Below are 26,379 nucleotides of genomic sequence, written 5' to 3'. Positions count from 1 at the left end.
CAGAAAATCTCCATAAGAGTTAGAACTTAAGCTTAAGAGAAAACAACTGAATTTTTTTCACAGTGTTTCACATATTGTCTAAGCCATCACAAGATTTACACAAGAAATCTCCATCAAAACCAGCTGGAATCAGGGAACGGGAAAAGCAAATATTCTTATGGCTTTTTCACGTTAGGCATGTAATGTTGTCAGTGAAGAGCAGTATCTTACTACAGATATTTAAAGCTTAAAAGAATGTGAAGAAATGTTTCTTAGAATTTATCAAAAGCAACTATTCACTTTAGAAGATGTGTAATGAAGTTTTGTTCTTCCAAAACCAAAACACTTCTGTTCAAATTGTATGAATAAAGCATGTATTCTAATGAATGAATCTGTGTGACCAAAGATAACAGCACAAGAGCACTACATACAGATCTATGATGACCTTATTTTAAACAGTATTTAGAGGGGGTGACTCTTCTGGTCATGCAATATATTTATTGCTGTATTTATAAACTTATGAATCATACCCTCATTTGAATATTCCATACTTCATTATTAGTTGCAGAAAATGGACCAAAATCATGACAAAATGCCTTAAGTTGTATCAGCTTTTACTGTTATTATTGAAGACTACTTTCTCATTTCAAAAAATATGGTACTCTTGAAATGAAATTATGGATAAGCTTTGTTCAAGCAATTTCAAAAAGACAGAGATATAATGGAGGTCAGAATATGACATGTAACACGCAGACAAATCATTGTTGTACCAGCAGATGCCTACTAACAGAGTTCTCAGAGGTAGTGGGAAGTTATTAGGTGGCTACCCATAAGATTACAAGGCACAGTTCAGTGATTTAAACATTTATGGCACTTTGTGTGTTTGTTATGGACACACATTCAAAACAGTGCCTCTTATCTTCAAGGAAAAATAATTTTTACATCCAACTCGTAAGCATGCTTCTAAAATTTAAATCACTTGTAATGTTTCTCAAATACTGAATCAAGATAACAATTTTTAACCAGTGTATGTATTTAGTATAAAGTCAATTGCATTTATTGTGGTGGGAAAACAAATATAAAAACAAACAAAAAAGCCAATATATACTACAGGCTGTAAATAGGAAAGAACAATGATGGCAATATGAAACTGGAGCAAAAATACGCTGTGTTCTTCCACTGATTATGACAGATAAAGAAGCTACTCTAACATTCTGTTTCTGCTATACTTGAAGAAAAGTTATTCTAATTAATTAAATACATACTCATCAGCTAAATCAACATCTTAGAACAGCATTTATATTAGAAACAAAACAGATCAGTGGAGATTCCATTTCTGATTTTTATTAAAAAAAATAATAATAAATTTCAAATTCACCAGTAAAATTTTGCAGATCAGAACATATTTTAGGGATTAGAAATAATTAACTTTCCATTTACTGTAATACCTCCAAAAACATAGAAAAAAAAGCTTCTAAATTCTATCAGTATGCAAATAATGTCATGTACATGTGACACATGGTGTCAAGAAATCTATTTCATTTCTTATAGCTGAAGGAACAAAATATAGATGCCACTGCTATAATATAATTCAAAGTGGTTATACATACCTGCCCATACCAGCTGTATTCCAGCATTGTAACCTCAGTGAAAACCAAGTCTTAGAAAACTCAGAGCAAATTTGTGAATGCCAACTGTTTCATGTAAGACAAAGCTTATCACTATGTTGCCACTTTCCCTTTCAAGGGAGTGTGCTACAGCCTACAACTTTTTACTTAACCACCAGTGCTGCTACAATCATAGCTTTGTTGAAGTGTTGTGCTCTTGCAGCTAAAACCTGTTGATAATGAACCTGAACCCATTATTTTGAGTCAATGAATTGAAAGAAATAGGGCAAAGAATGAAAGCCACAGGGCCAATTACCAGCATTCTTTGATGTATTACTTGCTAGCACCCACCAAATCACTTTGTGTCTTTGTCTTGATCCCCTCTGTTATTCATTAATTATTCTGGAAGGGTTAGAGTTCAGATAGCTAATTGCACAGACAGTCTTACTTGGTGGGGATTCTCCCTACACTGACACTTTCCCCAACTGTGCCCAGCCACCTTGTATTATGCCAATTAATCCAATTCTTGGCATTTTTGTACAGTCCTCCAAGTTCTTTTAAAGCTTTGCCTAAAATGTTTTCAGTCAAGTTCGTACAACAGAGGCTGAAGAAGATTTAAGACTGGGATAGATAATGTTTTACAATTGTCCTCTTCTTTCTTTGTGCATGCCACTGGTCCCAGTGACTCATTTTTCCTTCCCTACATGCTTGTCTCTTTATTTACAAGAACAGTATCTAGTGCTTTTATTGTGTTTTAAGAAACTAGAGTTATATTAGACAATTCATTCTTCTCCCTATCCATCCCTACTCTTCATTTTTGTCAGAAAGGATCTTTTTTGAATTGAGATGTGTGTATCTCTTCAGATCTATGAGAGATTTTCTAGAAATAGCCTTGTAATTAACAAATAGAGAATATCATATTCCTACACAGACCTTAGTGCTTGGAATATTTTTGTGTCCAAAAAATAATAAGGGAAAAAAAAAAAAAAAAAAAAAAGACAGAGAGATAGAGATAGGGAGAGAGAGGGAATAAAGAGAATTATGAGAATACAAAAAATAAGTAAATAAATAAAATTGTGCTTTGTGAGGTTATAGGCTCCTGCTTGCAGTCTCGGTCACTGCTCATGGACTTCCAATTCTAAAAAACACATACTTAACACTGTCTTCATTTTCATCCTAAATGGGAAAGAAGATGTCTGTTTCTTAAGTTCAGCCACTAATCCTGTGCTTGTTATTCTGTGCTGCCACAGATACCCACAGTCCAACTTCTGAAAAACTGGGAAATTGGGAAAACAAGGGGGGGGGACACAAAACAGAAGGCATAGAGCCAATTCACACTTAGGTACACCCCATTGTTTAAGCTGATCCTATGCAATAATTCCAGCTCCTCGTAGTGACAGCAGTGTAGCTGCCAACTGTAAAATCAATGGCTCTTCTGAAAATTGGGAAGCTAAAGAGATGTGTTAAACTAGGTCCTCAGAGGGTACTTTGAGATTCAGTGTGCACAGACAAGAGGTCCTTTCAGAAAATGATAATTGAGATAAACAGAAAACAGCAGTCGTAGAGAGCATGCTTTAATTATTTTAAATCATAATATTAGGTACCCAAATAATTTTCCAGCTATGTGGTTATTGTTTTTCAGAGAAAATAGTTCATTTGTAATATCGTACCATAGTCATAAAAGTGCTTAATAAAATTTCACCTAGGGAATGTCAGCCTTGAATTACACTGAACAGATATATTATGAGCTAAATGTGAAATGCTGAAGTGCAGGATACTGGGGGAAAAAATGAGACGAAATTTTGTAATAAATCTATTTAAAAAAAAAAAAAAAAAAAAAAAAAAGCAGTATTTTAGCACTTCAGGTGATCTAACATCTCATCTCCATTTGCAGATAACAGAAATCCAATATCCTTCAAGAACCAGGTCAGAAGAACAGTTCAATAATTACAGAAGTCTTATATAAGCATTTGTTAAACACCCAGGAGCATAGGGTAGCTGGGGAAGATGAAAGAAGTTTGTTTATAGATTTCATTTTTTTCCTCCACAGGAATCTAAAAAAGCTTAAGCTTTTTTACACACTTTTTTTTCCTAGTGCTGAAATTTCAAATGTAAAGTTACAAGAGCTGCTCTGAAAGTAATGCCTCCTTTTTTATTCTGTTGGCCCATGACTTAAGAGGCAGATATTAGTGGTAGAGCAATAAAGGCTGCACTTTCCCACCAAAATACACCCTTCTAATTTGTTCCTATGCAAGAGATGGTAGCAGAGGGGCAGTCTGACAGAATGACCTCTGACATGGAAATGCATATGAAGCAAATGTGTGTTGCTGAATTCCTCCATGTGGGTATAATTGCACACAGCGACATTCATTGACACTTCAATTTTTTACTTAATTTGGGAAGCAACATATTGTCTTCAGCAACTAAACATACTGTTTAGGTTTTCTGCATTGAATAATTATGGCTATCTTCTCCACTGCTATATTTTTTTCCATATTGCTGAAGTTGGCATTGAGACTTCAGAAGTGCTATCTGTCAATAACGTCCTTTTCAGCTGTACAGCCTTTAAAGAAGGAGTTCACTGTATGACTGTTTAATTCTTTGCATGCTGGGGCCCTGATCTGGTTCAAGAAACCAGAATTAGCCAATAAATTTTTGACAACGACCTCTTTCAGCTATGGCTGAGGCTTCTGAAAATGCTCTGCTACTGAGCTCAATAGAAATTCCTGAAAAATTCAATAGGAGTAACCAAATGCAGAGGTCTTTCAGAGTTCTTCTAGATTCGTTTCTCTATAAATAACACAGTAGGAAGCATAAATTATTTCTTTCATAAGTTATCAGGAAGAACAGAAATTCATATGTGAATAGGTCCATTACAACTTACAGATTAAAATCTAACTACTAATTCAGAACACTTTAATAAGGGGTCTCCAAGAGCAATGATGATGTTTGAACTTGCACTAGATACTCAGTATAGTGAAGAACAGAAACAAGGGTTGATAACCTACATGAGAAATTGCTTTGAACTTGCAGAAAAGCACAAACATCAACAAAACTGCACAGAAAAGAAGATCCAAGTTATGCTCAACTTGATTCTTAACTGTATGCAGGTACTGATTAGGTTGTCCATGTGGACTTAAGCCTATTTGATCCCATTGTGAGCTGTGTAGTATTAGTATAATAATACTTCTTTTCCCAAAGTGGTAACAAGTTCAACATCCACTCAGTGATACCATAAAGGAGATACAGTAAATATTACAGCAACCTTCTTAAAGCCATACAGCAAGGATATTCTGAAACTAGTGATATTAACAAATATATTTTGTCTTTCAGCCGAGTGATTCAGAAATTGAGCTTTTACCCTGGCAATTGTCTAATTTTCAGATCCTCTCTCTAATCTAATAAGCAGTATAACTTGCTCTAATAGTGGCAAGATCCTACCATTCCAATTTTAAAATTGTGCCATTAATTAGGGATTTTGCCTAAATCATAATTACTGGAATTACTTCTATTCTTGTTTTAATTTCTACTCTGTATTATAAGAAATAATGGTATTTTCAACGAACTTTCTGCACTATGCATCGCTCTGATGAGGTAAATGAGGCAAAAAGTACTTCTGTTTTCATGTATGGAACCTTGAAAGCATAGCAACTAAATACAAAGACTGCTCAAAATTCAACACACAAGTCAAAAGCGTTGATTTGTTAGGCTGCTTTAACAACCTGCAGAAAAAATAATACCAACAGAAAATCAACCTCAGTGTGTGCTCTGAATGAATTCAAAATATAGCAGTCATCCCTTATCTCATGACAGTGTTACATAAATTCAGTCTAATTTGAATGTTGTACTGAATGTAGTGAAAGGAATACAGTACCTCTTCTTGTGGATTCCTCTCATATTGCCCTTGAATCTTTCTTTCCAGGATCCCCCATTTTGGATTATTTCTCACAGCCACCACCCAGCACTTTCCAAGCGATGTTCCTATGTGCTGTCTGGCAAGGGATATGGTGGTACATGGGCTTCCAAGCTCCAGCCCTACAAGTCCACACAGGCCTGCTTCTCTCACTCACATCTGCACACTTGGTGGACTCATTAAGAGCTTTCTCTGATGTACAACTCGTGCTTTTTTCCCCTGCCCACCTTCAGATTTTCATGACACCTCAAGGTGCTTCTTTTGAAATTGGTCTGCAGGTTCAAGAGATATTGAGATGGCATAAAAGAAAGCTTGACGATGAGCAAACTGATGGCAGCTGCTGTCATAAAATATCACATTTCTTTACAAAGCTGTGCTAAAAATGATCAAATATTGCTGCACTGGAAATGGAAAAAATTGAAAAAATGTTGGATGCCATAGGGAACCTCCTGGAACACTGCTTCACTAGGAAGCTTATTCAATATATTCTCATTTATTTAATAAAACAAAACCTGAAGAAGCATCACTGACATTTTCCTTATGAATGGCAGAGAAATTTGAGTTCCATAGTACTTTTCCTTGAAAAAATGAAAATTTTAGAGAAATCTGAGGGTTGAAGCAAAATACAATGCTCTCTAACTGATTTTGGAGGAGCTAAGGAGTCATGATGAATTCCTTTGAATCCCAGAAAAGGTAAGATCTATAAGACCACATATCTTCAATTATATGAAGGTAAGCAACTACAGAATAATACTCTTTAAGCAAAACTTATCATTTGCAAGAAACATTGACTTTTCTCACAATTTGCAACATTATTGTGGAACAACTCTCTAATATTAAAATTAACTGAAAAGTAGGAATATAAATTCTGTCATCTAAATATGTAGAAAACAGCAGTGAGAAAGGCTAGAGAAGGTTTTAGGAGTGTGTGTACTAGAGATGCAGTAAAACACTTGTTATGAATAATGAAGAAAAAAATTGAAAATCAAATGTGATTTGAAAATTAAATCAAGACTAAATTGGATTTTCAAGATCATCTTTTAACCATTACATTTCTGAAATATTAGGAACTATTCAAGCACATAGTCAATGGCTTGTGTGATGCAAATGCCAACTATCATCTAATAATAGAAATTTTAGTGTCTTACTTAATGAAACACATTGCATGAAAGATGTATTTTATATTTATTTAAGTCTTGAGGAGTGCTGTTAAGAATTCACCTGGGAATATTCTCTTTTCTGCAAGCGGATATTTCTGAAAGGACTTACATACGTGATGAACTTAAGAGCTGTAAAGAAAGCCAATGAACCAAATGGCTGCATAGAGCCAACAATGGTAGCAGGGAAACTGCATAACTGGCTAAGAATATAATAATATTCAGAGGAACTTAAACTGTAGAAAAATCCACTTTCATCTTCCAGCTGTGAAAGAAAGAACTGCAGAAAGCAATAACTGGAATTTCAAGTTAACTACATTAATGTTGTTGACATATCAGAAAGATTTAGGTGTTACCATTAAACAAAAAATAAATATGGATTCTTCTGTTTGCTGCATAATTTGGGACTTATAAATTAACTGAGGTAACAGAGACTGTATTTTTAAGTCATTTAAGCACTCTTGAGAAACTCAGTTTTAGTGCCTGAGGTCCTGATCTAGGAGTTCAGATCTGAAATTATATCTTCTGCAACAGTGGATAATGGGTCAAGTCTAGCCACTTGCTTTCGCTTTCTAAATGAAGGTGCAAATGTTGTAAAATATTGTAGCAAACACTGTACTGCAACAATCTTTTCTAATGAATTTCTAATGAAATTGTTAATGATCCATTAGGAACAGACAGAGATTAGACTCTTTGGTCACAAAGGTTAGGTATCCGTAACTGCTCATATGTATATTTATTGTGGCCCATGTATACAGTGGGCCACTCCTCACAGGTTTTGATTCTACAAATTTCTACATGCATATGTTATACATATGTTATTTTACTGTAGACACATATACTACAGACAAAATAACTGTCAAGAGTTTATTCTTTCTAAAAGAGATTTTCTTTTTATTATTTTTCATTTTTGAGAATAAATTCCAGTTAAGCCTCATTTCTTCCAAGCCTGTAATCCATGAAGAAGTGCTTTAGCATTGCTTGAGTTGGGCTGTTATTTATTTATTTATTTATTTATTTATTTATTTATTTATTTATTTTCCCCATTCAATATGTATGATGGCAGATAAAGAATTTTCTATCTGCAGAGGGTCATCACATTTTTAGAAGCAATATTGCTATTATCACAAGAGTAGCCCATTAACTGTAGCACAGCAGTGAGGGAATCACGTCAGCATTTCTTTTGGTAGGAAATGTGCTTAAACTAGCCCTGTACACATGGAGACCTGAGTTTGTAGAAAGATTTCAAATAGGAGTACAGAAAAATTTTGCATGTGAGTGTTGTTTTTTTTTTCCTGTTATGTACAATTTTATTCACTCAGACAGGGTTTTAAAGAACTATTTTCCCTTTAAGTTTTATTATCTGTCATCCAAAATACTAACTCATGTAGGATGTTGGTTTTTCTTTTTTTTTAACAATGATTTAAATACAAATCAGCGTAGTATATTGATCATGCAAATTCTCTGGGAATTATCAATGGATGGGATGTTTTCAAAATGTTTACAGAGTTATTTTTTCTTTTGAACATAGAATTATTATTTTTCTAACTCTAAAACTGCTGCTTTCGTTGACCCAAACTAAACCTTACCGAAGTCAAAGTGTTTTTGGTAGTCTTTGGAATTGGTCACATGTGTGTCAGTTTGTGCGTGTCAGTCCTTATGCAGCCTGCAGGAAAACTACGTTTGTTTTATTGCTTTACTACCACAGGAAGCACTTTTACATTGTGAATACTCCACATAATTGACATACAGCATCTAACATGGAATACTTTGCTTTAGAAATGGAAAGTCATTACATTCACCTGTTCATTGTGCCCTATTTCTACCAGAGGTCAACATCAGAGAAGCAGAAAGCTGAAAGATGAACTTACAATTATGCAGGTCACTAATTGCCCATACTACTACCCTAAAACATGAGTTTTAGCATCCCACAATAACTTTTGGAGCATTATTTGATGTAGTGTGTACAGAGCCTTCTGTGAAAAAATGAAGCATTACTGATTTGAAAAGTAGAAGAGTCTTGATACTTCACTGGGTTTAAAGGAAGTGGAAAAATTCTTTGGAGGAAGTCCATCAAGGCTGCTAGAAGTCTCAGTGCTTACCTGCTGAACAAAGACTTCAAAGAGCTTGGTTCAATTTCCTGCATGAATATGAGTCCCGGGGTAATTCTGAGTGTACATCACAAGTGACATTCAACTTTCAGAGAAACCTATCTAGTCTAAGTTAATAAAAAGAGTTTCTTCTGGACAATGGTCAGAGAAAAGACCTCCAGAAAGTGATTCACTTTTTGACACTTATGAGAGATGCTTTACAGAGGCAGGAAATATATTGTCTTTCCACTGCAAACACTTATCTTTTGTCTTTCTCCATTCCACAGAGGGTGATTTGGGCAACTAACCTTAATTAGATATAAAATATTTACAGGATATACTCAGGTATTGGTGGAGGCTCTGAATCTGTTTCTATGTCTCAAAGTTTCACCTGTAAAATATGAAACCTTCACTGTGAGATGGCGAGAGGTGAAACCTTAAAATTTATGCGATGTTATCAGAATGCCAGTGGGGGCCAGACAATTACTTAAGATAACTAGCTAGGAAAGGATGCTGGAGGCAATGAGTCAAAACCCCAAAAGGTATGAGCAGAATGTTTTTATTCTGATATTGTTGGCTTTTACTAACTAGAGAAAAAAGTTCAAAGTTTGATTTTGAATGAATTGAATCATACTTCAAGTGCTCTGTGTGAAATGTCTTGAAACTACTAATCTTATCATTTAAATAAAAAAATTTACAACTTCAGTAGCAGAAGGTGAATGGCGTTGCTTATTTGCATTCAAGCCAACTTTTTTTTTTTTTTTTTTGATGGAGTGCGGGAACAGAGTTGAGACTAAACTGTAAGTCCAATAGAAATTCATAGAATCATAGAATTACCAAGGTTGGAAAAGACCTAAACGATCATCCAGTCCAACCGTTCACCTATTCCCAACAGCTCCTACTAAACCATGTCCCTCAACACAACATCCAGTCTTTCCTTGAACACCCCCAGGCTCGGTGACTCCACCACCTCCCTGGGCAGTCCGTTCCAGTGCCTGACCACCCTTTCTGAAAAGTAATACTTCCTCATGTCCAGCCTGAATCTCCCCTGCCGTAGTTTGAAGCCATTCCCTCTGGTCCTATCACTAATGACACGAGAGAAGAGGCCGACCCCCAGCTCACTACAACCTCCCTTCAGGAAGTTATAGAGAGCAATGAGGTCTCCCCTGAGCCTCCTCTTCTCCAGGCTGAACATTCCCAGCTCCTTCAGCCTCTCCTCATATGGCCTGTGTTCCAGACTCCTCACCAGCTTTGTTGCCCTCCTTTGAACACGTTCCAGGGCCTCAATATCTTTCTTGCAGTGAGGGGCCCAAATTGTTGTTAAGTTCATTTTTTTTCATTCTTTATGTATATGAGATCATATGTTGCCTAAAGACATAACACAACCTATTTTAAATTATTCACATCTTTTGGCCTGTAACTGCAATCAACCTCTTTCAACTTTTTATTTCAAGGAAAAAAAAAAGGATACTGTTCAATGTTTTGTAGTTTAGATATGAACAAAATGGAAAGTCTGTTCTTCTTTAGAGATCTTGCCATAGTATGTAAAAGCACTAATGAAATATGTAATTTTATATATAATGTGTGGTTCCAATTTAGTTTTAATTTCAGATTATTTTCTCAAAAAAAAAAAAAAGAAAAGAAAAAAAAAAAAGAAACAAACCAGTGAACAACAAAATCGCAAAAAAACACAGGAAAATGGTTGATTTGCTTCAGAAAGCTTTTGAGATCTGTTCAGGAGATCAGATCTGAATGGATCTGAGTTTTGCTCTTTGCAACGTTTTCCAATGCAACAAAGTCTGCAGTAAGATGTCATAAAATATTAATGGCAAATTAGCATATAAATGATAATTTTTTAAGGCATAGATTATCTGTATTTTGCCCCAAAATCGCATTGCACAGAGCAAGGATTTAGTCAAATATCTCACTCTGTAGTCAGCTTTGCTGCCATTGATAGTTATGTATTTTGGACAAACGATTTACTTGGACTATCTGCAGTGATCATGTGATGGACAACAATTTCAGCAGAAAAAATAAGCAACAATTATTACATTTTATCCCATCTAATGTGAAATGGATGATGGAGATACAGTATTTCCAGCTATGTCTTTTTTGCTCTGGTGTTTTCAATTTTTCTTTTCTGCCTAATTTTTCATCTCTCCTTTTTGCTCCCTTTCTATGTTTTGATCTCATGCTTGTTTACTGTGAATTCCAGCATTGCTTCTTATCATTTTTCTTTCTCTTAGGCATTGTGTCTTTTGCTGGTGTTACTGATATTTCAGGAAGATGCAGTTCTGAGAATATAGCCGCTGCTACCATACTGCTGGAATTATTTCCCCACAGTGTTTTCTGTCCGTTTGATTTCAAATCATTGATTACAGCAAACCAAAAATTACAGTAGCAAATATAAAATATTACAACGGGTATGATAAAAGCAAGAGACAATATAAAAAAAACAGTCACGATAATGGAGAAAATAAAACTTTCAGAAAATCTTAGTTAACTGATTTTCTAAATGTTCTTTTAATCACGGAGAAAATTATTTCCAAAGCTCCCAAGTCAATGGCCATTTTTCTTTTAATTTCTATAATCTCTGAAAAAAATATATATAATTTGTGTCTTTGAACAGTTTTTAGTCAAACTAATGATCTTTTTTAGGGATCTGAAATCAAAGGGGTGGTCTTCGTCCTGGGTGGTCTTTGTCCTTATTTTCAGTCATAAGCAATTAATCCATCATTGTATGCATATCTTATGAGAAGTTCTGCTTTGGAATTACGGTTATTTAGAAAGTACTCAAATCCAAAATGCCATCTAAAACTGGCACAATTTCCAGTTATCTGCAAAGGTCTAAATAGGAGATATGAAACAAAATAGCTCCTGGGTTAGGATCTTGTATGCTGTATTAGCCTCGAGCAAAATTCTGCAGTGCAGCTACTTAACCTACAGGCAAAATTTCATAATGGGAATACTGAGAGACCTGTAGCTCTAACCAGTACTACTGGGCACTGGTATAATATTTCATTTACACTTCTTACAAAGCAATTTTTGTTAATCTTGCTGCATGAATGAAAAATCTCATCCCATAGTCTCCAATTCACTACCCTCATGAACTCATAAAAAGGTCTTTTAACCACTGCTGTGATTTTCAAGTGGAAATAGTAAAATGGCAAGAGTTAAATATTAATATTCAGTTCTTGCATTGTGCCTTTCTTTGATACCAATTACAACTTGAACTTCACCTAACTCAAAAAGACTGCAGACTTCACTCAATTAGCAGTAATAGGATTAAAACATAGCTTTGGAACTGAAGATTTAAATAGAAAAAAAGAAAAAAAAGAAAAAAAAAGAACAACAAAAAAAAATCCCTTGGCAAATGTACACTACATGTACCAAATTAAACTCAAAATAAATATGCAGACCAGGATGAAATAAGTGGATGTGGAATGCCAAAGGGGGGGGGGGGGTTATTGTGGAGGGCTTTTTTTTTTTGCCTTCTTGACAACTTCTGCTCGTTGCATTGCTTTGAAAACATTCATGGCTGGAGAATAACAGCATCTTTTTCTTCCTTTTGGTTTTATGAATACCTTAAAAAGCTGCTGTAATTCACAACAGATATTCTCCTTTGAAGAGCACCAGAGCAATTTCTGTCTGTTACACTTTCCTCCATTACTAATTTGGTATGGTTCTCAGCCCTCTGAAATTTAAGCAATCCCACAGATCCAAATTATTTTTTTCAAGTAGCTGTCTCCTGAGAAGGGATAAGTATGACTATTTACAGGTGGAAAGTGCCATGGAAGCCAAAGCTGTGTTTCTAGACTGCAGTTTTTAACAGCAGGAGATTGAATTTGTGGAAGAGAATCCTTGTATTCATTTATCTATGATGAGTTGGTAGTTGATTATCTTGTATCTGCATTTTATGGGCAGTTAATCACTTCATTTTCGCTGCATTTGAGTATCTGTCTCTACAGCTTGCGGTGCATTTCCCCAAACTGAAGATGTTTTCAGAGATCCAGAACCAGCTGTGAGCTTTGAATCAGGACAGAAAAATATATACATAAATATTTTTTTAATTTTTCTCCTTACTAGTGGAGATATAAAGCAAAATATCAGACACAATTTTTTTTTACTGACAATGATTATGTTCTTCATTTCTGGAAAAGTGCATTTCAGGAGATACTTGAGTACAACTACGTGCTCTTCTTCAAAATACTGTGGACACTAGAAGATTTGTAAATGATCATTGATGACTGCATATTTCTAACATGCAACATTAATATTAAAACTGATAAGAATTCCTGAAAAGTAAAAATATGGCACTTCCAATGGTAAGCCTTATTATCCAGGAGGATTATTAAAGATTGTTTATTATGTAAGTTTACCATTGAAGAAAAATCATGCAGGTAGATAATAGCACTGTATATATGGAAAGACTGTTTAATCGAGATCACAACATCCCAGAGATCAACAAGAATTTAGAAGTAGCAGGACTGGCAGTAGAAAGAAGCAGAACTTGAGAGAAGTATTTCTCTCAGAGAAATAACTCATATTATGGGCTATGCATGTCAGCACTTCAGAGGACTGAGAAAATGGTCTGTTCAGCTCCAGACTTTCAAAATTAGCCAAAAGTGTGCAATCTCTTGAATCTGATCATCTTCAGCCTCTGCTGTTTTGCTGGACTGCAAGACACTGACAAATCTTTACATCTTGACACTATTTCAATCATGTTTCAGTTTGATTTCCACTAACTGCAGAAATTATCTGGAGTTTCCACTCATCTTTGTCTTTGTTCCTCACTCCAAGAAAATAAAGTAATATTAAATTAATTGATCTATAGATTGTAAGAATTTTGTCTGTAGTGAGAATTTTTAATGTCCTGAAACAGCTGAAAAGTGCTGGCTTCCAAAGTTCAAAGATCTTTGCTCGGAAAATAATGTACAGAAGTTAATTTTAAGTTAATTTTAATATAGCTCTAAATGAACTTACCCTTGTCTGGCTCTACTCTAAAAGGAGACAGGCCATTTAGTTAGACAGAATCATCTCTCATGATAAAAACATACTGTGATTTTCGAGAGGGGTGGAAGTAGTTTTGAATGCATGCACATAAAAAATGGTAGCTGAGGTAGCAAAGCTTTCCCTCTTTGCATCTGAATCACAACATAGCCCAGAGGTCCTCAGCATACCCAAAATAAAACCTTACAGTTTTCTTCCTAGCGTTTCATTTAAAATTCCCCTCTATAAATCAGAGAAACACTTAATCAAATCTCAGTTTTCAATCTCAGATTTGTCCCGATGAAGAATTTACAAACACACAAGAAGTCAGGCTGTTGAATTTCATCTGGATGAATCTGAAATTAACAAATCCTGCTTTAGTAAGAAAGGGAGGAGGGAGGATTCACAACACTGAGACTCCAGCCATTTAGAGATGGTTGTCATTCTTTATGAAGATTAAGGGACTTGTAGCCCTGCATTCCTATATTAATCCAAAGGCCAGCCATTGTACGAGCTGCCAGAGTACAGGCTTCCAGACATTGCACTTGTGATCAGAGTCTTGACCTAAACAGACTTTCATTTCCACGATGGAATTTTCTCTGGTTCTACTATGGTAACTCTATATGGCATGTAAATGAAGTTTGATTACAAAGATCTTTAGAAACCATTAGACAGGAACAAGAACAATAAATGAATGCAACTGAAGAGCCCTCTTCTCTTATGAAATGATGAGTTTACTTGTACACTGGAAGAGTATAACTTAACCATATGTGTATTTTTCAAAATAAGAAGGCTCCTACAGTAAGTATGAGATAAGAGTTTAACTGTTAGACAGCTTGCACATCTGATTTGCTTAAGGAGATCTACACAAACTGCAGAACAAATGAGCTAAGGGTCACAGAATAATGCATGAGAATATAAGGGTTTTTATTTTTAATATATGAATGCAGTTGAAAAGAAAATAAATACTCCTTATTTTTCTAAGGGAACCATAAACACTACAGGGACTTTGCCCCTAGCATTGGGTGATTTACATATTTTTTATAAAAGTCAGGGTTGGTTTGAAGTCATAAAAAGAAGACCAACCACTGTTAAAGTGATTACTTTTTCCTCTGCTAAGCCTGGGTCCAGTCTGTGCCACCAGATTCTCACTTTTATGAGCAACATAAAATTCAGACACAATTTCCAGTTAAAAATGAAACTATTTCTGCTGGGTCCTCGTAACAACCAACCTCTTTTCTTTTTTTCTTTAACTCAGCAGCAATTCTGATATCCAAAGTGGCAACTAATTGCCCTGACAATTAAATGGTATTGCCACAGCACAGCCTTTATGCATTTGTTCTAATAAATGTCAGAGGAAGCTCAACTGCTCAGTTCAGCAGATGCTAATTTAGGCTGAATACCACCAGCTATTCAGGGAGAGAATTTTTTGCTTTAAATAAGATTAATCTCACAAATGAAGTGTGGTTTCCTTCTCTTTATAACAAAGACCATTGGTTATTCATTAAATCTGAATTACAGGTTTAACAAACACTTGCATAAGAATCATTAATGTCATCTGTTATATAATTACTTATGCAGTGAATAATACTTAATATCTCAACAGTTAAGAGTCTTCAAAATTCAGTTACTATAGTCCTTGTCATAGAGACTAGCATTACTGCTCTAAAGTGCCTCTTTCCCTTGTGGCCCAAGCAGAAGAACTTGACTACTTCTTGCTTGGCTGCCATTTGTCAGTTCAAACTTGTAGAGCTGTCAAGTAAAAATTTATATTGGACTCCTAACTCCCATTGTGATTTCCTTTCCACTGAAGTCAGCAGCAAGCAGGGATTCCTGTTAAGCTTAGGCCAATGTTTCATAAAATACTGGTCCATTTTGCAAGCCATAGAAGCTGACTCATTTTCTGTTTTGCAGGTGGCAAGAAATAACATCTCGTGCATCTAGTTAACACTAGAAAAGCCTGCACACCCTCAACGTAAGGCCAACAGCATTTCCACTATGATTTTCTATTATAGAATTGCAAAACTTTTTAAAACTCCAGTTGCAGACTGTTAATACCTAAAATTTATGTGCTTGGGGAATGGCAGTGTTCGCTAACCCCAGAAGTAATAGAAAATCTTGTATTTATGTCTGCAAATAGTTTACCCTCTACATGAGCATCACTATTGGTAAAGTGCTAATTATGAATCGTCCCAGAACCTTATAAATTAGAAATCTTCTTGAGAGAGAGCAGTAGTTGGCATAGGGCAAAGCTGTGCCAAGAATTCTTTGAAGAGTTGCCGAGACGATGATTGTCATGCCAGGAAATGTCCTGGACATACGAGCACTGCTGCTCATAGCTCTGCACTGAAAATACATGGGAAGGAATCAAGAGATCCTGTGATTAAAGCATGACTATTTTGCTTCTCAGACCTGTCTTTAACAGTCCTTGGCCTCTTTCATACAATCACAATACTCTATAGACTGAACCATCCTAACAGCAGACAGTTTTTAGTCCTTGGAGAATTGTAACCTGCAATTCTAATTTTGAGCCAAAGTGCTCCAGCATTAACGCTTCCTTCAGCTGATGAAGGTGATGGACCCGCTGAACTTACTCTCAGTAGCAGAGACATCAGTGATTTCCATGTTACAGGAATTATCACACAGAAGTAGGTCAACAGCTGTGCTCAGATGTGAGGAGGTGTGTGCAAGAATAGACATAGTGAAAATAAAAAGCTCTAAAAAAATGACAAAAATGATGAGGTATATGGGAGGAAGAATGGTGACTGTGGACTTTACACACTGTAAGGTTAAAAAGATGAAGTCTGTGAAGTTTGAAAAGAAGAAGAAAAGAAGAGATATTATAAGTCTACAAAATAATGAGTGAGCCTGAGAATCCTACACAGATCTATTTATTTCCCACTCACCCCTACATTTTGCTCTCTGTTCTACTCCTCCTCTTTCCAGATCTTCCAAAATGTGTCCTGCTCTCCTTCCCATTTCCATTTTCCCTCTTATTTCTGATTCTCTTCACCTCATTTCCACCTTTCTTCTTCTCTATATACTCTTTCTCATAATATAAATACCAAAATAAATACCAAATAAATAATAACAAAAAGATTGAATATCAGTACTGAATGTATTGCATTAAAAAAATAATAACACTATAGTTCACAAAACTAAAAAGGAATATATTTCAAATGACTACCATGAATAAATCTATGTGGATTCACTGAAAATACAGGTAGCTGTGCTGCTGGATAATTTCAGCAACTAGTTCAGGAAGACTTCAAAATCATAACAACCTCAATTACGTTACTTGCAGTAATTTGACATAAAATTAATTTTAACCCTCAAGCATCAGCTCCTAAGATAAAGTGGAATCAAGAAAGTTCAAAACTTCTATCCTTTCAAAAACTTGGATGTGGAATTCATTTGACATTTTTTGTGTATGAGAGAATTAAGATGCATATATCCAAGCTAATCTACATATATTTTTCTGTCAACAAGGTGGAAAATGGCACTTTGATGATGTAACCCATCTTACTTGAAAGCCTAAGATAAGCTAGATAAATAGAGTCTTAAAAGACCTGCTTACCATGCTGCCAACAAAAAGTTACCACGGCATCTATTTCAGATGTACAAGTGGTCACTTCTAATTTAAGCATCCATATGTTCCTGTATGCAACCAGTATTTCATTTAAACATGAGCTGTGGCCTAAGCAAAGATCTACCAAGATATTGCAAAGCCTAGAGAGACAGATGAGATATATACCTCCATCTGAAAATGATGTTCTTGTATACACACCTCATCTTCATGCTTTCAGATGTTCTACTTGTGCAAGAGAAGTAAACTACTGCCATTCTGTTCTCTCTTTCAGTGTACTAAAATTTATCAAATTATGTAGCTATTCACTAAAAAGAAATAACAACACCAAACAAAAAAATCAGCTTTAGGAAGTGTTTGAATTGTTATGTGAAATAATAATGTGGGCAGTCAATGCAATCAGCAGAGAACTTCAGAAGAGGAACAGGAAAGATGTCAATGAAGTAAATACTGGGTAAATGAGACTCTCTACACAGGATTTATAATGTAAGCAGCACAAGGCTTTTAAGTATAACATGTTTGCCAATTTTAGAATGTTGTAAAAAAGCCTGAAAAGACTTTCCCTCCTATAAATATGTGAACCAGACTTGTTGTGTTTCTAAATACAAAATGTTGCCCATAGAAACTTTCTAAGAGTATTAAGATTAAACCCCAGCAGCTTCAGAAGAACTATTTCAGACAGAAATGTAGTAATTTACGGGTCAGGTTGAGAGATTCTTATCTCCCAGCCTTCTTGGCATCCTATGTCACTGAAACGGTATTATTTTTTGTAGTAACTCATACAGAAATGGTAGATTGAGTATTTTAAACTGCTTTGACACAGCATCTTGTAATGATCTGATCAACACCTAACACACATGGAAAACAATAACCCTGGTCCTATTTGATTTATTAATATAAATTTATACATATTAATTATTAATTAATTAATTAATGATTCTTTTGGCTACAATGCCATGCTGGCAACTCCCTAATGCCAGCTGATCAAGCTCCCTAATTCCCAGGTCCTTGACAAAGTTACAGGTTCTCAGGACAAAGTCCTGCACCTTGATACGTACTGATAAAGCTTTTCATGCATTTTCTGGTAGTGCAGTTATTTAACTCTTATTATAGTACACACTATGAAAAAACACCTATTTCTCTGGTATACTCATTTCCAGTCCTTTAACGATGAAGTTACCTACACATGTAAGCAGTTTTCATTAGTTGATAACGTTTAGGTAGTACAGAGTGAAAAATTCATTATTTTGTTACTGCAAACTGCTACATCCAAACCAGAAATGTTCCTCAGTTTCCAAATTCTTTTTTGCATCTGTTGGCTATTCAGTCTATTAATCCAACTGTTGCATGGCAAGTTAATTTTATAAACTTATTAAAAATTCAAAGAACCCTGACTATATGATATTAACAAACTTACCCCTATCAACCAAACTTGAAATCTGATCATGCCAGTCGAAAGGTTAAATTGACAAAGTTAATTTTCCATAAACTGCATTACCTTTCTTCTTTGTGAAGTTCATATTATCCATGCTTGTGTAATTTATGATGACCTTTTAATACTTATAAATACTGTCATAACAAAGGAGTTCTTCCAGTTAATATTGTGTTTTGGGTGTAAATACCTTAACGATGGCTGCTGGGTTTAGCAATGATAATTATTCTAATATAATATTGCTTTTTTTTTTTACTTAAAAGAAGTCAGCAGTCCTTACAAGGGATGTGTATAATCTTCCTCCCACACAGTGTATCTCTGACAACAAAGAGGCATGCCACTGAGAAGGGAGAGGCTGGAGAAGGATATATGCATGTTAAATGTTACATATCTTTAACCTCCACTCAAAGGTATCCATTGAAATGTATAGGAGGGATCAACTTCAGTGATCATCTGAAATACCACAAAATTTGTTTACATTGATTGATTGCTTGAAGAAGAAAGGACATTAAATTTTTCACCAAAATTAATATTTGATAAAAGCCATTCCTAAAGAAAATTGATTTTTCCTAAAAAGGTGTTGCTAGTCAGAACCTAAGGGGAGTTTTACTATGATACTGGAACAATGTTCTGAAAAGGGCATCAGAGTGTATCACTGAGAGTAAGAACTGTGCCCTTGCCCACAGCTTGAAAATTAGAAATCATCATTTTGGGGTTACAAATGCATCCAACATTCCTCTAGATTTTCTTCCAAAATCTCCAGTACAGATGTTTGCTAAAACAAGGTTGCTTAGTTTATGTTGCTTACCAGTACTGCAGGAGAAAATAAGACATCGATTCCATGATTATGTGATCTCTTTTACTACTCCTGGTACTTCCACCTTCCTGGAAAGTATAGCTTCTCCTTGATCAAATGAGAGATTAATCTGGATCCAGGTTTTGTGTCACATAAAAAGACCGCTAAATGAATCAGCTTCTGAATTCTTTTAGGCACTGCTGTTCTAAAATATCAAGCTAACCCTTTCCTGCTACCTTATCCTTGGTCTCAGTGTTCTCAGCGGTATTTGATGGTACCTCTTCACTCAACAGGAATTCCTTATTAGTGTTGGCTCTAGGCTGTGTAAAACAGCATTAAGATTTTTTATCATTTTATTGCCATGCAAGCATGCTACACTTATCAACATCAGAACTTCTGTGCATGCAAAGAAAATGTGAGACTTTCAGAAAGGCATAATGGTCTTCCCTTACTTGCTGTTAACCCACTTTGGCTTTTTAACTTCTCAAAGATCTATAATTGCTCTATTCTTCTCAACAAATCTTTCTTCACTTTTCAGACAGCCATGAGAGGATAGATTGGTTTTGCTGTAAAGCCTCTGGTGGAAAATTTACTCAGTCATGACTCTTGGTTCATAACAATAATAATCAGTCCTTAATTGCATGTTGGCTGCTCGCAAATGCATGAGAAGAAACCATGTATAGAGGTCGCCCTGTCTGTAGGAATGTAACATAAACACTGCTACTTAATTATGAATGAGGCATCGTTTCATGTTTAAATCCTGAAACCTGTCTTTAATTTTTTTTTCTTGATCATCTTCAAGGTGTTTTGGAGATATTGTACATACTGGTGTGAACAGGAGTATTTCTAGCTTCCTCTATTTTTACATATTTCTGGTATTTCTCTCCAGCAATAGATGAATTTCCACATCTATTTATTATCATTTCTTTTCACTTTTCTTCTCCTCTTACTTGGTTTTTCCCCAATTTCTCCTTAATCTTTCTCCCTCTCCTGATTTTTTCACTGTTTCCCTCTTCATATTTTCTTTTTCCCGTTCTCCCTTGCTTCCCTTTCCCCACATTCCCCTCCTTACTTTTCTTCACCTTTTCCCGTATTTCTTTGCCTTTTGATTTCCAGCCAGCAAAATGCAATTTGCATGGGCTCTTCAGCACCTGTTGATCACTACTAACCTCTGCAAGCAGGCTCCTCCAGCAGCCCAACCTGCCACATCTAACTCAGGGACTCCAAAGGCATTAGGAGGACACTGCCTTTCATCAAGATCCAGAGAAGGGATGGTACTGTCCTAAATGTTGAGATAGGAATGTTCTTTTGCCAAGGCAAGGAGATTGGAAAAAAAAACATGGTGCCAACTACACATTACCTGATTTATTATCTTCTGGTTAAAGCAGCCTGTAGGGAAAGTAGCATGCCAGTGTAGTGCTCTGGTGCACTGACCCTTCTGAGCTCTTGTTAACGCTCACCATACTCAGCATTTCCTCTCATTGATTGATAGGATGATATGTGTATGTATGGCAGTGAGTAGATTTATTACAGCACATTAGCCAGACAGGCAGACAAATGCCCACAGGGGCAGAAATTCTGTAAGGCATAAATAAAAACTTCATTATTTTTCTTAAACTTCTTTTCTTCAGGCTGTGTTGAGGAATACTGGAGGAACAGAAGAGTGGCGGGAGACCAGAAGAGAAAGGGAGTGGCAAGAACTGGAAGGAAAGTTTATTAGCAGTGAGAAAAATGCTTAAAATATTCATTGTTTGGATCCAGAAGTTGAATAGTGGCTGGATCTCTGCTTACCTTTTCTTTCCCTCTGCTAAATGAGAAAGAAAGGGTCAACACATCAGACATCAAGCTATCAGAACGTTCCTGATATAAAAGCTGTGAAATGACTACTTGGATGGTCTGCCAGCTGCTGTTCAGCATTCCTCGGTTTAAAAAATGAAAAACAAACTGGTATCAGCCTTTATCAACAGCTGCCACCGTGTGGTATCTGAAATACCACATTTACGTCCCACTTCAATATGTTTTTCAATACCTACCTAGCAGGCACAGATCTACCAGGAGGCAGCATCTCCTCCCTCCTGGCATCAACGTGAAGCTGCCTGCCCCCCCACAGGGTAAGGGGGCAAGAATTCCACCCCATTCCTGTTCCCTGGTTGCTGTCTGTAAATGCTGTATGGCATGGAAGGAAATCTCCAGGGCCATTCTACTGTCCAAAAGAAGGATGGGATATGTTGTCAGCCCTAGATCATTAGAGAGTCAGTCCTAAGATTAACAAATCAAGGAACATGTTTTTAAGCAGAACAGGTACAAGACCTAGTTAATAGTCTAGCATCTGCTTGTCCTATATATTTTTTAGAAAATATTAACTCCAACAGTTTTATCCCTCTCCTCCCTCCTGGATTTCATGTAGATGTTCTTCAAAAATGAGCTAATTATGTTACAATTAAGAATAATTTTTTGCAGATAAAACAGCATTCAGAAATAGTCTTTGTAAATGTCTTCTGGTAATATAGGTACCTCTGAGATTGCTGGAGCTTTGTCTGATGAAAACTGTGCTCCCATAGGCAAAAATCCATTGAACCCAGGGTATTGTGAGAGTGGCATGTGGCACTGTGGGTAACGTGCATGGGCTTCTTCTTGAGAATACTTCTCTGTCCACTCTTGATCCCGTAGCCTTCCTCTGAGTTGAAACTGTAGTCCAGGCAGTGCCTGCAGCATTGCTTTAATTCTTCCCTTTCCACAATTAGCAGAGCTGAAAAAATCACTGTAAAACATACACAGAAAATAAAGGAAGCAATTTAATTTCTTGCACAATGTACCTTTACTACTGCAAGAGAAAAAATCCTTAAATGTAAAACCAAATTAATGTAATGGTTATAGGGCATCCATAAGGACACAGTCCCTAACACACTACTGGAAAAAAAAAAAAAAAAAAAAAAAAAAAAGATGAGAAGAAACCGTTGGTATTCACTTAACAATCATGTTTGGAGGTTTGTGACTGACTTTGTTATTCCAAGGGAAGCCAGATACCAGTCTCTTGGGATTAGGTACAAAGGCGAGAAAAAAGTGGACATGTATGAATCTCAAAAGTGACTGCTGGGTTAATAAAACAGTCTGTTTTCTGTTCACCCACTCTTCCTCTCAGTGTGCAAGTACATTAAAATATGTCAAAAGGAAAGCCATTTGCCGGGGAAAAAATAATTTCAACTAAAAGTCAAAATTTCCAGCTGGTGTATTGCCTTGGTGTGTTCAAGTGCGCTAACAAAGTGACCCACACATCTCACTGGATGAAAGTTGGTATCCTCATTAAAGTAGAAACAAACACTTGAAAATAGGAACAACTGCCAGTCAAAAAAAAAAAAGAAAAAAGAAAAAAAAAAAGAATCACAACTGATATGAGAAGCCTTCGTTTTTCCACATTTTTTTCCTACTTGTTCTATAGCAAATAAGATATATATTTAAGTATTATCTTGAAAAGTAATGATGGTAAAAACTGATTCTATATGCAGTATCCACTCCTGTTTGCTGGAGGAATTGCATTGCTAACAACCATCCACATTATCATTCAATGTTTAGAAGAAGAAATATTTTCACAGTCCAGTATCTAAACAGTCACATATAACACAAGGATTGGTTCCTGCAAAAGCAATCCTTTCAAAAATGAGTAGCTCTGGGGAAGAAAACTTCATATCAGAATTACTCACACTAGAAAAGGTTTGTGGGATCAGCCTCCAACCCTTTAAAATTGTAGCACATTTATACTGGTGTGTACTGTCTTTGCCTTCAGGAATCACAATAAGATTTGAGCACTATCACTAATTCACTGCAGTGTGAATAATTTTGCAATAAGAACAACATGAGACATGAGATCTACTGTTCATTGGCCCACACCCTCGGATATAGCATTACCAGATTAAACAGAAGTCAAAATGACAGAAATGGTACATAATAATGTGAGCTGATTTTTTTTGTTAATTGCTATGTGATTTTTCCCTGGAAAAAAATAAAATAAGATAAAATAAGATAAAATAAGATAAGATAAAATAAAATAAAATAAAATAAAATAAGAATAAAGAAGAGTGAAGAGATTTTGCAAAATCTCTACTGTCCACAGCAGAGTAATTATAATGAATTATCTGAAGAACAGAATCACAGAATGGGTAAGGTTGGAAAAAACATCTATGGTTGGAGACTACAGAGCATTCTCAGAGAGCCTGTTTTAGTATTTTTCCATAAATAGGTGGGTTTTTTTTTTCTTATGTTTAAGAGGAATTTCTCCCACTTCTGTTTGTGTTCATTGACTCTTGACCTGTCCTTGGGCACCACTGAGAAGAGCCTGGATCCATCTTCTTTACCTCAGGTATGTTTTTCAGGTGTTTATACACATGGAAAAGAACTTCTTGAGCCTTTTCTTCTTCAGTCTGAACAATCCCAGCTCTCTCAGCCTCACTGAGTAGCTTACATTATTTCAAGTTCTTCAGCATCTTCACTGTCTTAAGCTGGACGTCTTCCAGTATATACCTGTCCCTCTTGCGCTGCAGGATCCAGAACTGAACTCAGTGCTCCACCTGTGGGCTTCTCAATGCTGAGCAGCGAAAAATCACACCCTCAACCTGCAGGCAATTGCTCCTGGTGCTATTGACCTTTCTCAATGCCAGGTCATGTTGCTGGCTCATTGTCCACCAAGACTCGCAGAGCTTTTTCTGCAAAGTACATCTGTTATAGTGACCACTCATCCAACTTCTTTGTTTTCTGCAAACTTGCAGAGATCATCTGAGTCATTAATGAAGATTTTAAACAATACTGGACTCAATATGGATTCCTAAGGGACACCAGTTGTTACTGACTTCCAGGTAGACTTTGTGACACAGATCACAACACCTGGAGCCCAGCATTTCACCCAATTTTGAATACACCTGTTTATCTACTATTTAATCTATTGTTGATCAGTTTTTCTATGAGGATGCTATAGGACAAAGCTTCAAAGACCTTATTAAAATAAAGCTAAGCAATACCCACTGTTCTCTCTCACCAAGATTGTCAATTCACTACAGAAGGCTATTATGTGGGTTTGCATTTTCTTTAGTCTTCATTTTGTTGTGCATCTACTTGTAGAAACTCTTCATGTTGTTCATGTTCATCTCCATATTCAATGCCAAATGGAACTTACGATCTTAGTCAATTTTCAGAGTATATTAACAAGACTTTTTAGAATTTGCATTGTTTTTTCTTATGCTTAGAATTCTTTTTCCCATTAAGGAGAACCCTATTCAGGGTTTTGTTTATATTTTTGTTTTTAAACACATTTTATTAACCTTACAACCTATAATAGCCATTAAGTATCTGTTATGAGCCAATTTGTCAATACATATCCGAGAACACAAAAAAAAAATTAAAGTATTACATAGAACACTTTTGGTCGTAACAGCAGCAGTAGTGGAAAAAAAGAAAGCCTGACAAATTTTTCCTCATGATCAAGGCTTTTTTAATGCATTTCTTACTGCCCAATATTCACAAATAGACATCAATTCTAAATTGATTTCAGCAAAGCTAATCCCTGCAATTGTGCACAGAGTGAAGTCTAAGTGTCCAAAACAAATGTCAGGACAAGAACTTGGTTTTATTCTTTCAGATCAGCTGAGACTGATGTAAGCAGCTCACGGAAACTACAGCCTTGCTTCTCACTGCAACCTCTCCTAATAGATACAAACAAAAGAGAAAGCTGATGAACAGTTTGACTAAGTCATTTGGTGCTGACTGAGGAATAAAGAACATAAACTTCTGAGATATTCTAACTGCTACTGTCACTTCTTAGCCTCAAAGAATAAATGGTTAGGCCTCTTACACACTGCTCAGCACTGCAGAGAGGAACTGTGGCCCCTATCTCAGGCAAAACATGGAGCTGTTGGAGTGGCTCCGTAGAAGGGTCATGAAGGTGTTCAGGGAGCTGAAGCATCTCTCCTACAAATAAAGTTTGAAGGAGCCGGGCTTCTTCAGTCTGGGAAAGAGAAGTCTTCAGGGAGAGCACATTGTGGATATTCAATGTTAAACATGGTGCCTACTGAAAAGATGAGGAGGGACTCTTTATCGAGGAGTACAGTGGCAGGACAGGGAGTAATGGTTTTAAACTAAAAATGAATAGATTTAGTATAAAAATTAGGAAGATTTTTTTTATTATGATGGTAGTGAGGCACTGGAACAGGTTTCCCAGGGATGTTATAGATGCCGATCCCTGGAAGTGCCCAAGTGAAGATGACTCAGAGCCCTGTGATCCTGAATGAATAACTTGCTTTGCAGGCAGGTTTCATAGTCAGCTTCTTACTATAGCTCAGAAGAAGCACAAGTCATCTCATTTTCAAGGAAGGTCACCTTGATCTTGTATCTGAACACAAGACTGCTCAACCATGTGGTTAGCTAGTGGGCTCCCTAGCTTCTGCAGTGTGAATAGTTTCTCTTCCTTTCCTCACTGGCCCTCTCTACGTGCTTAGACCAAACTACTCTCGTGTGGTTACCTGGAAAGTTCTGAAATATGAAAACTGAGAAGATGGCTGTGATCAGTTCTTTCTGGCAACTGTAGTCTTATCCTGCCTGTTTAGTTGTCACACTTGCATACTAAGAGCCTAACTTTGCAGTCCTTTTGCAAGCAAAACTCCCCACTGACTTATGTCTTTGTTTTAAAAAAATTACTGGATATGCAGAGCAGCAGTTCTGAACAAAGAAATTCTGCCATTTTTCTTTTAGTTTTCCTCTTCAGAAATGCCCTAAGGCAGTCATCTATTTCAGTCAATGGAAGGATGAAAATTTTTAACCAAAAAAAAAAAAAAAAAAAAGTA

The 26,379-nt window shown here is 36.0% G+C and overlaps 1 protein-coding gene across 3 annotated transcripts in view; it reads right to left on the bottom strand.

Annotated features, from left to right (window-relative positions):
• Positions 1-22,304, bottom strand: part of TFEC (transcription factor EC) — a 93,767-nt gene extending 71,463 nt beyond the window's left edge. For all 3 annotated transcript variants that reach the window (XM_042816226.1, XM_042816227.1, XM_042816229.1), the window contains exon 1: positions 22,064-22,304. In XM_042816226.1, the coding sequence (XP_042672160.1) occupies positions 22,064-22,264 (201 nt within the window). In that variant the 5' untranslated portion in view covers positions 22,265-22,304. The remainder of the gene's footprint in view (positions 1-22,063) is intronic.
• Positions 22,305-26,379: the final 4,075 nt, after the last annotated feature.

Source organism: Centrocercus urophasianus, unplaced genomic scaffold (genome assembly GCF_019232065.1).
Source record: "Centrocercus urophasianus isolate 14NV4802_14NV808 unplaced genomic scaffold, USGS_Curo_1.0 seq_15, whole genome shotgun sequence".
NCBI classification, from domain to species: domain Eukaryota; kingdom Metazoa; phylum Chordata; class Aves; order Galliformes; family Phasianidae; genus Centrocercus; species Centrocercus urophasianus.
This window is presented reverse-complemented; position numbering and strand designations above follow the sequence as displayed.